Source organism: Tachyglossus aculeatus, chromosome 1 (genome assembly GCF_015852505.1).
Source record: "Tachyglossus aculeatus isolate mTacAcu1 chromosome 1, mTacAcu1.pri, whole genome shotgun sequence".
Classification (NCBI taxonomy): Eukaryota; Metazoa; Chordata; class Mammalia; order Monotremata; family Tachyglossidae; genus Tachyglossus; species Tachyglossus aculeatus.
Window position 1 is genome coordinate 135,121,029 of NC_052066.1, and position 16,693 is coordinate 135,137,721.

The 16,693-nt window shown below is 41.2% G+C and overlaps 1 protein-coding gene across 2 annotated transcripts in view; it reads right to left on the bottom strand.

Moving 5' to 3' along the window:
- The window catches only part of LOC119928288 (muscular LMNA interacting protein), a 244,313-nt gene that overhangs the window by 60,093 nt on the left and 167,527 nt on the right, over window positions 1-16,693 (bottom strand). For both annotated transcript variants that reach the window (XM_038746434.1, XM_038746426.1), the window contains one exon: window positions 15,542-15,676. In XM_038746434.1, the coding sequence (XP_038602362.1) occupies window positions 15,542-15,676 (135 nt within the window). The remainder of the gene's footprint in view (window positions 1-15,541; window positions 15,677-16,693) is intronic.

Genomic DNA, 16,693 nt, shown 5'->3' on the forward strand with positions numbered 1-16,693 from the left:
TCAATATAAATAAATAGAATTATAGCTATATACATTTATACATAAGTGCTATGAGGTGGGGGGGTGAAGAATAAAGGGAGTGAGTCGAGGTGACATGGAAGGGAGGGGGAGCTGAGAAAAAGGACTTAGTCTGGGAAGGCATCTTGGAAGAGGTGTGCCTTCAGTAGGGTTTTGAAGGGGGGAAGAGTGATCGTTTGGCAGATGTGAGGAGGGAGGGCATTCCAGGCCAGAGGTAGGACATGGGCCATGGGTCAGCAGTGAGACAGACGATATCGAGGCACAATGAGGAGGTTAGTGCAAGAGGAGTGGAACGTGAGGGCTGGGACATAGAAGGAGAGAAGGGAGGTGAGGTAAGAATGTGCAACGTGATGAAGAGGTTGAAAGCCAATAGTGAGGAGTAGTTTTGTTTGATATGCAGTTTGATAGGTAGCCACTGGAGATTTTTGAGGATGGGTGTGGCATGCCCTGAACGTTTCTGTAAAACGATAATCCTGGCAGCCAAGTAAAGTACGGACTGAAGTGGGGAGAGGCAAGAGGTTGGGAGGTCAGAAAGGAGGCTGGTGCAGTAATCCAGATGGAATAGGATGAATAATTGTACTAATGTATGGATGGAGAGGAACAGGCAGATGAAGGTGAAGGACTTCCAATCAGGAAGTAGGGAGTGACAAGGCATCAAAGTGGGACAGGTGAAAGGGGGTGAATGGGGGAGTGGATAGAAGGAATAGGGATGCCTTGTGTGTAAGGCCCACCCTGGTGCTATCCCTGCTATCCCACACCTAATCCCATCGCACAGCAACCATGGGTGATTGTGGGCTTTGGCCCAACTGATATTTTCAGAAGTACATGGAATATGGCAATAGCCAATGTCTACTGGGATCTAATGTAATAATCATAATTATCATTATAATAAAAATGGCATATATTAAGCACTTACCATATGCTAAGCACTGGGGTAGATACAAGAGATCAGACACAGTCCTTATTCCTCATAGCCTCCCGTTCTTTCTTATCCCCACTTCTAGATGGGGAAACAGACTCAGAAATGTTAAATGACTTGCCCACGGTCACACAATAAGCCAAAGGCGGAACTGAGGCTCAAAGCCAAGTCCCTTGACTATTAATCTCATGTTCTTTCCATTAGGTCTCATTGTCTCAAGTGGTATCTGGGAGTCAGGAGCCCCTCCCACAGCAAAAATACAGTGATCGTCCCACTCTCAGACTCCAGCCACCCAGGAGATTCAGAGGATACTCTCCTCTCCTCCTGAACATATGGCAAGGCCACCTCACCTCACCTCACATCCTGGAGATTGCTACACTTTCTGGGAAATGATCCTGTAGGTCAGGGCTCTGATTGCAGGGGCCAGGGTTAGTGGAGCACTAGGAACAAATTGGATGTACGTCTATTGTGCCCTCCCAACACACCTTCAGAAAGTCCCTATTTCCACTTTGATCTGGGAGTGGACACCTGCAACAGAGGATGCAGGGCATCTCCTGCCTACCTCAGTTGACAAAGGGCAGATTGCCCTTGGTCCAGCTGACATTAGCCTGAACCTCTCCAGTGCCTCCAAAAGGGCAGAACATGGAAATTAAATTGCTTTGAAGACCAAGGCAGTTTGGTCTCTGTGGGCAGGTAACACGTCTACCAACTGTGTTGTATTAAACTCTCCCAAGCACTTAGTACAGTGCTCTAAGCACAGTAAACAATCAATAAATACGATTGATTGATTAACTGATTGATGAACTGATTTGTCCATTAGTAATATTGTTCCAGCAGAAACATCAAGTTGCTTGGAAATTATGCATAATGCCACCAGAAGTTCTGTATTCTGGAATGAGGGAAGGACAATGAGGTGAGAAGAAAAGAAGAAAGGAAAGGATATATGGGCTGATTCACCCCAGGGACTGAATCAGAAGGGGCAGAGTGCATAGCAGGGATTTTTTTTCCTAATCCTTTCCCCTGGCTCCTTACCCTTTTATCTGCCCTGGGTTTTTTCAGGCTCAATCCATCTTCTGGTGCCCATTCCCCCCAGTTCCCTCTTCTAGCCCAAAGAAAGTGTCCATCAAACGTTTTGGTTTTAAGGAGAAACTGTCACAGTTCCCGAATTGCAGTGATTATAGGATAGCTAAGGAAAGTTTTTGCCCGTAGACCACAACTCCCCGTGACTGAAGAGGATGATCCCTACTAGCTAATGCACAAATCCAGTCACCCTCACCTCTGCCCACTCCCCACAGAAATGGAACCCTGATGCCACAAAACCCACAGCTTTGATTTTTTGGCAAGCTACAGTCCCAGATACATCTGTTGTTTTAAAACCTGCTCAGCAGGTATATCTTTTCCTTTAAATAATGAGGCAACTATTTCAAAGTACTCATCTAACAGAAGCTCCTTTTACAGTCCTCAAAAGTTATTCCCTCTGGGGTCATGTATCTGTGACCATTCCAACCTGTGACTTTTAGCAGGATTTCAAGTAGTCTTCAAATGCCATTAAACCTAGACTAGTTGCCTCTGACTTTGTATCCCCACTTAATGGCTAGACACCATTAGTGCAAGTGATTTCTGCTCAGCTCTTCAACTGGGAGCAAAATCAAGGGAATGGGAAAGAGCAGTAAAAGTGAGTGAAAAAAAGGAGCAAATTTGTGGCATGATAAAATTATGGGGTAGCCCGTACTGACCTCAACATCCAAAGAAACAGGAGGCCTGAACGATTATTTTTTCCAAGTGCACAGCATAAAGCAAGCATTCAATAAATGCTATTATCAGTGATAAATCCTGTGTTGAAATTAATGGTCGGTGACATTATTCAGCCAGACACTAGATAGAAACCAGCTCTTATTAGATTGTAAAATACTAAAAGGCAGGGGCCTTGTCTCTTACTTTTATTGTACTTTGACCTCCCTGCCCCAGTCAATACTTCACTCTGCTGCTGGGACAATTTTCCTCAAGAACTATTCAGTCCATGCCTCCCCACTGTTCACAAACCTCCAGTGGTTTCCCATCCATCTCCACATCAAACAGAAACTTCTTACCATCGGCTTTAAGGAACTCAGTCAGCTCTCTCCCTCCTACTTCACCTCAGTGACCTCCTACTACAACTCAACCTGCACATTTTGCTCCTCTAACCCCAACTGTTTTTTTTATTCTATTTATTTATTATCTATTCATTCTTATGGTTTTGATACCTGTCTACATGTTTTTTTTTGTTGTCTGTCTCCCCCTTCTAGATTGTGAGCCCGTTGTTGGGTAGGGACCGTCTCTATACATTGCAGACTTGTACTTCCCAAGTGCTTAGTACAGTGCTTTGCAAACAGTAAGTGCTCATAAATATGATTGAATGAATGAATGAACTTACTCATTGTACTTCAATCTCATCTGACTCATATAATGACCCCTCAACCAAAGTCCCTCCTCTTGCCTGAAACTCTCTCTCCCTTCTAATCCAAACACTCTCCCCATCTTCAAAACCCTGGTAAAATCTCATCTCCTCCAAGAGGCCTTCCCTGACTAAACCCTTGTTTCCCTATTTGCCCTCCCCTTCTCTATCAACTATGCATTTGGGTCTGTAACCCTTAAGCACTTTGTTACTGTCCCACGCTCAGCCTCACAGAGAAGCAGCATGACTTAGTGGCTAGAGCACGGGTCTGTGAGTCAGAAGGACCTGGGTTTGAATCCCGGCTCTGCCACTTGTCTGTTGTGTGACCTTGGGCAAGTCACTTAACTTTTCTGTCCTTCAGATACTTCATCTGGAAAATCTCATCTGTGAGCCGCAAGTGGGATATGGACTGAGTCCAACCCAATTACCTTGCATCTCCCCAGCGCTTAGTATAGTGCCTTGCACATAGTAAGTGCTTAACAAATACCACAATTATTACATTCTTATACTCCACTATTTCCTCAACTGTAATTTATTTTAATGTCTGTCTCCCTATCTCTACTGTAAGCTTCTTGTGGACTAGGATCATATCTACCAATTCTATTGTATTGGATTCTCTCAAGTACTCTGCAAAGTGCTCAATAAATCTTACTGATTGACTGACTGATTGATTTCAGCCCACAGTGGGCATTCAGCATATACCACATTTGATGATGTGTACTAGACTGAAACTCATGGCCTTGAACATACATCAGTCAGACATTGGGTTCAAAAACAGCCTTCCTTAGATTATCAACTTCTTGATAAAAATAAGCTATTTGTTTATGACCACTCCAGTGATTGGGGATGCTTTGAACACAGTACGTGCTTAACAAATACTACAAAAAACCTAAACAAACAAACAAGCAATAAAACTAAGATTTTCTTGGCATGAATCCATAGATCTGGGATGTTTTGGTGAAGTCATCCACAACCATCTGCAAGCCTCCTTACATTACTGTGAGCAGGGAATGTGTCTTTTTTTTACTGTATTGTACTCTCCCTAGTGCTTAGTATAGTGCTCTGCACCCAGTAAGCACTCAATAAATATGACTGAATGAATTTGTGCCTCTAGATTTCAGTGCTACTCACAGTCAGTTGTGTTGGAAACATCTCCCAGGAATCAGATTGACTTGTTGGTATCATCCCAGTGAGCTTCCTTCCTTGTATATGATGATTAGACAAATATCAAGAAGACACTAAAAAGTTGCAAGACCATTACCACTGACATTTACTGAGCACTTGATGTGTGCAGAGCATGTATTGTGTGCAGAGCACTATACTAATTGCCTGACATAATGCTGAGTCTGACTCTTTCAACTGAGGGCCCAGAAGTTCAGTAGTACCTGCTCAAGGGTCCTATAAGAAGAACAACTACCTCCATTTGCCTTCATTCCTTACTGTTTTAAATGAGCATGTGTTTTGGAATCTCAACAAAGAACACCACCTGGTTTTGCTGCTATCTACTTCCACCCAAAACAATTTAATAGTCCATAGTGAGAAGCAGCATGAACTAGTTAATGGAAAGATCTTGGGCCTGGGAGTCAAAGGGCCTGGGTTTTAATCCCACCTCTGCCATTTACCTGCTGCATGACCTTGGGTAATTCACTCAACTCCCCTGCGCCTCAGTTTCCTCATCTGTAAAACCGTGATTAAGACTTGGAGCCCTATATAATAATAATAATTATAATAATAATGTTGGTACTTGTTAAGCACTTACTATAAGAATAATAATTGCATTTATTAAGCACTTATTATGTGCAAAGCACTGTTCTAAGCGCTATGGAGGTTACAAGGTGATCAGGTTGTCCCATGTGGGGCTCACAGTCTTAATCCCCATTTTATAGATGAGGGAACTGAGGCCCAGAGAAGTTAAGTGACTTGCCCAAAGTCACAGAGCTGAGACTGTGAGCCCATTTCTAGACTGTGAGCCCATTGTTGGGTAGGGACTGTCTCTATATGTTGCCAATTTGTACTTCCCAAGTGCTTAGTACAGTGCTCTGCACACAGTAAGCACTCAATAGATACGATTGAATGAATGAATGAATGACAAGTGGCAGAAGCAGCATTTGAACCCATGACCTCTGACTCCAAAGCCCATGCTTTTTCCCCTGAGCCATGCTGCTTCTCACTGTTCTAAGCTCTGGGGAGAATACAAAGTAATCAAGGTTGCCCCAAGTGGGGCTCACAGTCTTATTCCCCATTTTACAGATGAGGAAACTGAGGCACAGAGAAGTGAAGTGACTTGCCCAAAATCACACAGCTGACAAATGGCAGAGCCGGGACTAGAATCCATGACCTCTGACTCACAAGCCCGGGCTCTTTCCACTGGCCACGCTGCTTCAGATAGGGTCCGTATCCATCCCAATTATTTTGTATCTACCCCAGCTCTTAATAGAATGACTGGAACATAGCAAGTGCTTAACAAATACCATACAAAAATTTGTTTAAAAAGGAGAATGAAACAGCAACCACTATGCTCTTCTGTCACTTCCCCAGCTCAGCCTACCCAGGCATGTGTCTGGAGGTTACCATATACTCTCAAGGGCTCATCCACTTCAAGGATGTGACAAAGTCCCTACCCAATCCCTTCCCCCACTGTTGTCAATTCATAGCCGTTTACAATTGGTTTAAGTGATTCAAAGAACGAAGCACTGACCCACTCCTGGCTTTCCTGAAAGCAGGGGAATAATCAAACAATGTTGACTGAAGATGTGAAAGATGACCTTACTACGATTTGTACTTTGCCTCTGCTCTTTGGCTTATCTGCCTTAAAACAACAAAGAGTGTTTAACAACAGACAGACATTTATATGTGCTGGAGGGGTTTTTTTTTTTTGTTTCATTTTGCTTTTCTTTCCAGGCTCCTTTCCCTGATTCTGCAAAATGAGTGAACTTCCTCAGAAATGAAATAAATCTTTTTATTGCCTTGAATATTTGAGAAAAATGAGCAAACATTTGATTTGTATTGCATTACACCATCAAAAAGTGCATCAAGTAGCAAAATCCACATCTTGCAAGCAATTGAACTGAATACTTTATGATGAATAATTATTTTAGCCAACATGCATCATTTTGGAAAAATATTTTGCAGTAGTGAATATAACAAGGAAAGCAGTCTTATGAAGGAATGAATCAGTTAAACTGTTGTCCAGTTCACAACTCCATAGTGTGTGATTTTTCTTTTTTTTTCCCTGTGGCTAGTCAACCATATATCAACTCCCACAGAAATATGAGAGTGAAGGTTATTAAAAAAATCCAGGGCTGGAATTATGCCAGCATCATGTAGTCAAGAAGCAAAGTCATGTTATTTTCTGCAACTTTACCAATTACAAGGAGGAAGCACCTGATGGAAAAAGCTTGAAACTGGGAGTCTGAAAACCCAAGGACTAATCTCAGCTGTTTTCTGGGTGACCTTGGAAAAATTATTTATCCTCTTTGTGCTGGTTTCATCATTTGTAAAATGAAAATGAGATACTTAGTCCCCTATCTCTTTGACTTAGAGCCCATGTTGGACAGAGACTTTGTCTGATCTAATTATCTCATTTCTACTTTAGTGTTTATTACAGTGCTTGGCACACAATAAGTATTTAATAAAAGCCATTATTATTATCATTTTTATTATTGTCACCATTTACTAGAGATCTTGAGAGAATTATCAGAAGGAAACAACCAAAAGAAATGCAAGAGCATTTAAAAATAAAATTTGTATCTGATTTTCCCCTTCCCTTATGAAATTTTATGTTTAGAACAAAAAAATTTATAATCAGCCAAATCTCAAAACCTGCAGAAAACCTTTGAGGATTTCATGGATTCTCAAGATAATAATTCTGTTTGCACCCCAAAGCTTGATCTTTCTTAATAGCAAACCCAACTTTCATGCCATTTGTTGTAGCTTAAAATGATTAAAATTACAATTTCTAAAGGGAGCAGTGATAGAATATCTTTAAAAAGAGTGATGCTTAACTGAGCACAATGTTTTACCCAAGAAAAAAGAAATAACAAAAGAAAAGAAGAGTAACTTCCCTGTTCCAATGAGCTAACAATCTAAAGATAAAAATATCCAAACAATGAAGCATTTTGATGACTGAATTTAAATGGATTAAATTTCTTCTGGGATACCCGTCTTTAAAAATCAAAGAGAAGAGATTTGCAAAATCTTGAAGTGGTTAGGTGAACCCAAGACAGTTAAAAGAACAGTTTGAAAATGGAGCACTTAGCTCCAAACTTAGTTTTTTTTTAACATGCTGGAGTAGAAATTAACACTTCTGAAAGACAAGGATTGGCGGGGGGGGGGACGGGACGGGACGGGACGGGACTCTTTCATCTTGCCTCAAGGATTGCTTTCCCTATCTCCCCATATTCTTCTTCCAACGATGAGGGCCCCTTAGGATGTATCCCATTTTTTCACAGTTTATTCTATGGAGTCCATGAACAAAAAATTATGAGCCTCTTGAGACCGAAGACCATGATTTTCATCTCCATTGTACTCTCCCAAGCACTCAGGACACTGCTCAGAACACAGTAAGCACTCAGCAAATGCTATTTATTGATTGCTTGAAGAACAGCAAGCACATTCTCAAGGGATCCATCCAACTAAGTGTTATTCCTCCAAGTGTGATGATTGGGTGCTTAGAGTTACCACAGTATTCTCCCTCTTAGACCTCCATTCTTATGGATACAAATGACTGATCTAAAACCTAATTTTCACTCTAGTATCTCTTTATGGACATTTCATTCTTGAATGAAACCAAATTTTCTTGGTCATATTGATATTTTTGAATGTGCAACTTCATGTACTAACAAATTCCATATGCTTTCCAACGTTATGTAGTTCCTTTTCTGAAAGCATCTCTCATTCTTTCTCTCTCTCTTCCCTTGTTATCAATCTAAGCTAAGCCCTCTGATGAATTTTTTCATATAACTTTCTTTTTCTTTTCCCCTCAGCATTCATTGCTTACTCAGTCTCATAGTGGATAGAACATGGGCCTGGGAGTCAGAAGGTCATGAGCTCTAATCCCGCTCTGCCACACATCTGCTGTGTGACCTTGGGCAAGTCAGCTTACTTTTCTGTGACTCAGTTATCTAATCTGTAAAATGTAAGCCCCAAATGGGATAGGGACTGTGTCCAACCCAATTTGTTTGTATCCACCCCAGCACTTAGTACATTGCTCAGCACATAGTAAGTGCCTAACAAATACAGAAAAACAAATTCCTCCCTCTAGGCTTTTTGGAACGTCTCACAACGTTCTTTATTTAGTGACCCAATTTTTCTTGCTGAAATTCCCATGATAAGCATTGAATTTCTCCTCTCTCTCTCTCCAATATTGGTCCAATATCCCAACACATTTAAACGTGCAGCATCCTCGTGGCCATCCAGAATGTATGGAAAGCCAATTATGGTTCTTGATCTATGATGATGGAGTCACAACTTCATGTCCTCGCCATAAGTCCATTTTCATATGCTTAGACATGCAAAACCAAATCTCTAGACAATAATTTTTTTATATAAATGAATAGATTTTAGAATCAGAGTAACCATTCCCAAAACTCAATTCATGAAATTTGTCTTGAAGGTGTTTGGAGGGTTGTTCTACCCATGCTTTAGGGCACTGGCTCAAAGATCACCTTAGGATCAGTTCTGGTTGACTTCAAGAAAACTTTTCATCCTGGAAAAGGCAATTAATTCTTCTTCCTATCAGTGGGCCCTTTTTAATTTCCATGTTCTGAAGAAAGAAAACTGGTTTTATCTTCCATCCGTTCAACTTTACTCAAGTGTTCACTTCAATAGCGAACTTTCACTTTAGGCTAGGTCTCTTGGAATAAGAAGTGACAGGAGGAGGGATTTTTACATTTATAGTAATAACAAGAATACTTGTTAAGTGCTTACTGTGTGCCAAGCACTGTGTTAAGCACAGAGGCAGATAAAGACAATCAGATCAGGCACAGTTCCAGTCCCTCATGGGGATCACAGTAGTTTCATGATTGGGAATTGGATTATTCATTCACTACAAATCTGCACAATATTATAAAACTTGGGTGGCCTTCAAGCCATCTTGGTGTGAGAAAAATAAAGAGAGATGCAGATTGGTCATAATCTACCACAAGATCACCTGCCTAGAACAGTGCTTTGCACACAGTTAAGTGCTTAATAAATGCCATTATTATTATTATTACTACAAATGGGAAATGGCCCAGGTTGAGTGCTGAGAAGCATTCCTAACTGCCATGCTCCATCTCTTGGCCATTCACTGCCAATAGGAATCAGTTTACATCAGCTACCCAAGTGGACAGAGACTGCTGACCCAAATCCATCATGGTAGTAAATTCAGTGGATTCTGTGAGATGAAAGGGAAATCTCATGATGTTTTACACCTACAGAAAGTTCCTAACAGAGCCTCTCCCTCAGCCCCACACCATGTGTTGCTGACTTGTACTTCCCAAGCGCTTAGTACAGTGCTCTGCACACAGTAAGTGCTCAATAAATACAACTGAATGAATGAATGAATAAAAAAACACAAAAAAGGTTCGGTTAGGTTAGGTTAGGTTAGGAATATTGCAGCACCAGACAACTCCATGTTTGAAGACCCCCAACCTGTATGACCAGGTGGACACTAACCTCCAAAGGGAAGACATAAGACCCAAGATTGTTTTAAGTAAACCTAATTACATAGTAGAGTGAGTGTCTCCATCCAGTGAGTGTCTCCATCCATCTTGAGGTCAAGGTAAGGTGAAAGTAAGGCAGAGGTTCTGAGATATATTTCTGAGATATATGTTGGAAATTGTAACAGTAACACTAGTATCCAAGGATGAGGAAATTTGATATCTATTAAAAACCTTGAAATAGCCCTGTTCATTAATCATAAAACACTGCAACACAGAGAAATATTGACAATACCAAATCACTAGGTGTATTCTAGCCAAAAGAGGTATGACACATTAAGGAACTCAGCTTCCATCAGCTTTAAAAAATAAACCATCAACCAGCTTCATCATAATCAGATTCAAAAGAGAAATGTAAACCTACAAAAATTTTTCACTCTTAAGCTAGCCCATACAAAGTTAGTGAGGAGAAACACACATTTGGAGCAAGAGTAAATGAAACATCGAAATGCAAACGGAGAGACAAAGGTGTGCTGGACAAAAGGAACCATTTTGCATGGAAAACAGTTTGGGCTATTTCATCGTAAGAGAAAAAATGGTTGTTTGCCCTATTAAAAAGTCATGTGGGTGACACAGGGAAGAGGCTCTGAAGGTCACAGTTGAAATACAGCTTGGAACAGCATTGGGTCACAATCTTAGTGGCACCCACATTATCATCAGTGTGGAGTGTCAAACAGGGAGAACTTGGCAGGGAAAGGAGGTAGTTCAGGTCTAAAAAAATCAGAAGACACGTATAAATGAAGAGGACATGAAGAACAAAATCACTACAGAATTATGTCAATATCCTTGTAGAAAAAAAGGGGTGATATTAGAGAGTCCCTACATGGGAATTTTCACCCAAAGGATCGGGAGAAAAAGTTGAACTTGAAAGGAAGGATCAATACACAAAAGTTATCTAGAAAGGAAAACAAACTAGACAGGATATTCATTAGTGTTACATTGTGCCAAGCACTATACGAAGCACCAGGATCCATACAAGTATCAAATTGGATACAATTACTGTGACACATGGGTCTCACAGTCCAAGTAAAAGGATAGGTATTTTATCCCCAGTATCTGAGTCTCAGAGAAGATAACTGACTTGCTTGAGGTCACAAAACAGTCAAATGGTTGAGCCAGGGCTAGAAGTTAGGTTTCCTAACTCTCAGATTCTTTCCTCGAGACCTCACTGCCTCCTTTGAATTCCATCAACTACTATTTTTGCACAGTTTATCTTTTGCCAGGGTCCTGAGGGCTGAGTGAATAGGGGTACCAGAGACAATGGTTGAGTATTTATTCATTTTTTAAATTATAAAACCTGCCCAAAAAGGAAGCAACCATGACTGCCTCACTGCCTTTTCATTCAAGGAATCTTCCCTGATTATCTGGGAAGTAAACAAGACCTTTTCCAGGGGAAATTAGGAGATGGTCAGAAGATGAAAGCCTGGAGCAAGTAAGGAGGGAGATGGCTGAGGGAATAAGGGCGGTTTCTAGAATCTAAGCATTTCTGGGATGTTTAGATGGCAAGTTGCAGAAGTGCATGGGACATTTCTGAAGCTACCACTATGGAACTCCATGCCAATAACCCAAACCTACCATGGAAGGTAAGTTTGCAAACACTTCCAGCAAACTCAAAGCTAAGTTTTAATCCTCTGGACTTCCTTTTGAAGGCACTGGGTGGAAATGACTGATAAGGGTAGAGTCAGTATGGTAGACAGATGATAGTCATTCATCAGAGGATGCAAGAAGAAAAGAGTTCTTATGTTTTCATGTGACTTAATTTTCTAAAAAATTGATTCCAGTTCTGTGAATCACCTCTACCATTAAAAAAAATCAAAAAAAAATTTGGAGGGGGGTATATGAACAGTTGACTTTTTATCTTCGTGTTTTGTATTTCAAGGTAACAGATTCTTTGAACTAGAAAAGATCCTTAAATTCAACATTGCTAGTCTAAATATATAAAAGAAAATAATGATATATTTTGAGAAGATGAAAGGAAACACAAATAAAAAAGTGCAGTTACAATTCTTTCAAAGGGAGTTCTCAGATGAGCATAATCTCACTGAATTATTTTGATTGAAAACTCTGTCATGTGTAAAATCGTCCCAAATGATTTGGATATTCGATGTAAAGTTAGTGGTTATTTAATTGTTGCTTGATTATAGACTTCATTTTTAATTTTTCTCTGTGACACACATCCTGTTTCCAGGTTGGTATTAAGTTCATCATGAGTTCAAAATGCTAAGCAATTGTATCTTAAATCTCCTTTTCAACCATGAGCAAAATACTTTCTGTCCGAATTCAATAGCTTTAAAATCTACCATTTTGTACCTGTGAGAGTAGTGAAATTCAGTCAATCAATCAATCAATTCATTGAGCATTTTCTGTGTGCCAAGCACTATTTTAAGTGCCTGAGTGTGTATGGAGTATAGAGTTGCAGTGTGGCTCAGTGGAAAAAGTACGGGCTTTGGAGTCAGAGGTCATGGGTTCCAATGCCGACTCTGCCAGTTGTCAGCTGTGTGACTTTGGGCAAGTCACTTGACTTCTCTGTGCCTTAGTTACCACATCTGTGAAATGGGGATGAAGACTGTGAGCCCCACGTGGGACAACCAGATCACCTTATAACCTCCCCAGCGCTAAGAACAGTGCTTTGAACATTCATTCATTCATTCAATCGCATTTATTGAGCGCTTACTGTGTGCAGAGCACTGTACTAAGCGCTTGGGAAGTACAAGTTGGCAACATATAGAGATGGTCCCTACCCAACAGTGGGCTCACAGTCTAGAAAACATTTAGAGAAGATCCCTACCCAATAACGGGCTCACAGTCTAGGAAGGGGAGGAAGACAACAAAAAACAAGTAGAGAGGTGACAATACCACCAGAATAAATAGAATTATAGCAATATACACTTAATTAATAAAAGATACAGAGTAATAAATATGTAAAAACATATACAAGTGGTGTGGGGAGCAGATGGGGATTGGGCAGGGCTGGGGGGCGATGGGGAAATGGGGAGGGGAGGAGGAGGAGAGAAAATGGGAGAAGATCTATTTCCAAGGGCTGGAACCGACCAAGGGCTGGTTGGTGAAGAGGGAAGAGAAACACGGAGGAGAACACCGGTTAAAAGCCTTGAAGCTAGTGGTAAGGAGTTGATTGGAGTCAACCAGACTTCAGTCTGTTTCATTTTCCTCTGAGAACCACAATCAGATTTGTTGTGTCGGTGGCTGTGTGTGTATCCAAGGTGGGGCAGGGGAGACACTGAACAAACATTGGCTGGAAGAGGGCTGGAGGGGAGGAGGAGGAAGGAATCTTTTCCCATCATAGTAAGTGCTTAATAAAAATGCCATCATTATTATTATTATAGAGTATAGAGTTGGTAGACAGGATCCAGGATCTGTGCCCACAAGAGTTTATGGCTGTGGGAAGATAGAGAAAACAGTTCCTTCCTAATATCTCCCATCAAACTGGGCTCCTTGGCTGTGGTCAAGAAGACTTTTTCTTACCAAAGAACTAATAGTAATAATAGTACTTTATCAATCAATCAATCAATCAATCGTATTTATTGAGCACTTACTATGTGCAGAGCACTGTACTAAGCGCTTGGGAAGTACAAATTGGCAACACATAGAGACAGTCCCTACCCAACAGTGGGCTCACAGTCTAAAAGGGGGAGACAGAGAACAGAACCAAACATACCAACAAAATAAAATAGGATAGAAATGTACAAGTAAAGTAAATAAATAAATAAACAAATAGAGTAATAAATATGTACAACCATATATACATATATACAGGTGCTATGGGGAAGGGAAGGAGGTAAGATGGGGGGATGGAGAGGGGGACGAGGGGGAGAGGAAGGAAGGGGCTCAGTCTGGGAAGGCCTCCTGGAGGAGGTGAGCTCTCAGCAGGGCCTTGAAGGGAGGAAGAGAGCTAGCTTGGCGGAGGGGCAGAGGGAGGGCATTCCAGGCCCGGGGGATGATGTGGGCCGGGGGTTGACGGCGGGACAGGCGAGAACGAGGTACAGTGAGGAGATTAGCGGTGGAGGAGCGGAGGTTGCGGGCTGGGCAGTAGAAGGAGAGAAGGGAGGTGAGGTAGGAGGGGGCGAGGTGATGGAGAGCCTTGAAGCCCAGGGTGAGGAGTTTCTGCCTGATGCGCAGATTGATTGGTAGCCACTGGAGATTTTTGAGGAGGGGAGTAATATGCCCAGAGCGTTTCTGGACAAAGATAATCTGGGCAGCAGCATGAAGTATAGATTGAAGTGGAGAGAGACACGAGGATGGGAGATCAGAGAGAAGGCTGGTGCAGTAGTCCAGACGGGATAGGATGAGAGCTTGAACGAGCAGGGTAGCAGTTTGGATGGAGAGGAAAGGGCGGATCTTGGCAATGTTGCGGAGCTGAGACCGGCAGGTTTTGGTGACGGCTTGGATGTGAGGGGTGAATGAGAGAGCGGAGTCGAGGATGACACCACATTACTTTCTAATGTGCTTAGTGTGTAACAAGCACTGTTCTAAGCACTGGGGTAGAGAAAAGTTAATTGGGTTAGACACAGTCCCTGTCCCCCTTGGGGCTCACACTCTTTATCCCCATTTTATAGATAAGGGAACTGAAGCCCAGAAAAGTTAAGTGACTTGCCCAAGGTCATCCAGCAGATATCTTCTAGACTGTGAGCCCGCTGTTGGGTAGGGACCGTCTCTATATGTTGCCAACTTGTACTTCCCAAGCGCTTAGTACAGTGCTCTGCACTGAATGAATGAATGAATATGGCAGAGCTAGGATTAGAATCCATGTCCTTTTGATTCCCAGGCCCATGTTCTATCCACAAAGCCACATTTCCTGTCACACTGATGGTTAAGACCAATAACTACACAGCTGCTCAACCTGCTATGACAGAATCATCACTAAGGGAACATGGTAAAAATGCTACTAAGCTATTGTTAAACTCACCAAGGGCAAGTACCATGTCTTCTGTTATACTTTCCTAAGCACTTAATACAGTGCTCTGTATGCAATAGTCACTCAATAAATACTACTGATTAAAAGAATTACTCAAAGTGATGTCTTTAAAACCCATAAAAAATTTACACCAAAGGTTAAAAAGAAGCCTTGTTTTGACTTAAATGTACAATATATTATTATACTTCTTAAATGTATACTCTGTGTCAACCACTTGTCAAGCACTATGGCAGATACAAGTTCATAAGATTGGACACAGTCCCTGTTCCGCATGGGATTCACAGCCTAAGTAGAAGGAAGAATAGGTACTTAATCCCCATTTTGCAATTGAGGAAACAGAAGCACAGAGAATAAAGTGACTTGCCCAAGGTCACATGGCAAACATTTGGCAAACTAGAACCCAGATACTCTGATTTCCCAGCCTGAGCCTATTAATTTTTCAGTAATTAAAATTTCTCTGCAAAGGAAATCCAGTTCATACAGAGAACAGTATCCCACCAGATGTGTTTTAATTAACATCCCATTCAGCTACTTACTTGCCCAGCATAAGGACCACTGCTATCTTCCAAGTATTTACTGAAGGGGTTCGGTTCATAGGGCTCCTCCTCTTCCTCTTTTCGCAGAATAATTTTGGATTTTACTGGCGCTGGACGAATAACCCCAGGTTTTGTCTTGATTGAACCCATAAAACAAAAAGAGATAAAAATGACTAACACAAACATTACAATGCAGAACAGATATTAGACATTTTGTAGATTCACATTATACCCACAAGAGTTTTCTATTTTCCCACATTTTAAAAACTTTACCAAGAAAAAAAGCATTCAATTAATTTGACTGTTTAGAAGTACAATGTAAGTGATTTCAGAAGTTCTAATGTTCATCATCCTTGAAACTAAGTGATCAAGATCTATCTGCCCCAATGTAAAACATGACTGCCCTCATCAAAACAATTCCTATTTCTTTCCACATACTGCGACCCAAAGTGACTCTGATCGTTCTGACTGAGAAAACCAGCTTTTCCAAGGGAATTGGAACTATTTCCCCAAAGTAGATGTAGGGTGAAATAGCCCAAGAATGACTGACACATTTGCAAAACCATTTAAAATTCCTCAAAATTCACTAGACATCAGGGTGACATTTTTGGTGTTTAAACATTTTAGCTGTAATGATTCTACTCTGCTCCAGCACCTTAGGAAAATAATAAATGTGCTTAATGCAGCAGCCACCATTTGTACCCAATTTAAGCCTCTGGGGAATACATCCATCTCCCTGTTCTAGAAAATACACTGTACATTTTGGATGGCTGAGACTATTGTCTATTCTCAGCCATAGACAGGGATAAGGAGCCTTCTCATCTTCCATCTTCCATCTGGACAAATTTGGATCAAGGAGGTGCTCAGTTTAGGGTAGAGCACCTTCTGTAGGCAAAGGAAGATTTCCTCAGGGGAACAGCTATTTTATGGGTAGACTAGATGATTTTATATATATGTATATATATATATTATATTTAACTGCTTACTATGTGCCAAAGACTTTTCTAAGTTCTATCCTAGATATGGCGTAGTGGATAGAGCATGGGTCTGAGAGTCAGAAGGTCTTGGAGTCTAATCCCGGCTCTGCCACTTTGCTGTGTGGCCTTGGGCAAGTCACTTCACTTCTCTGGGCCTTAGTTACGTCTCATTTGT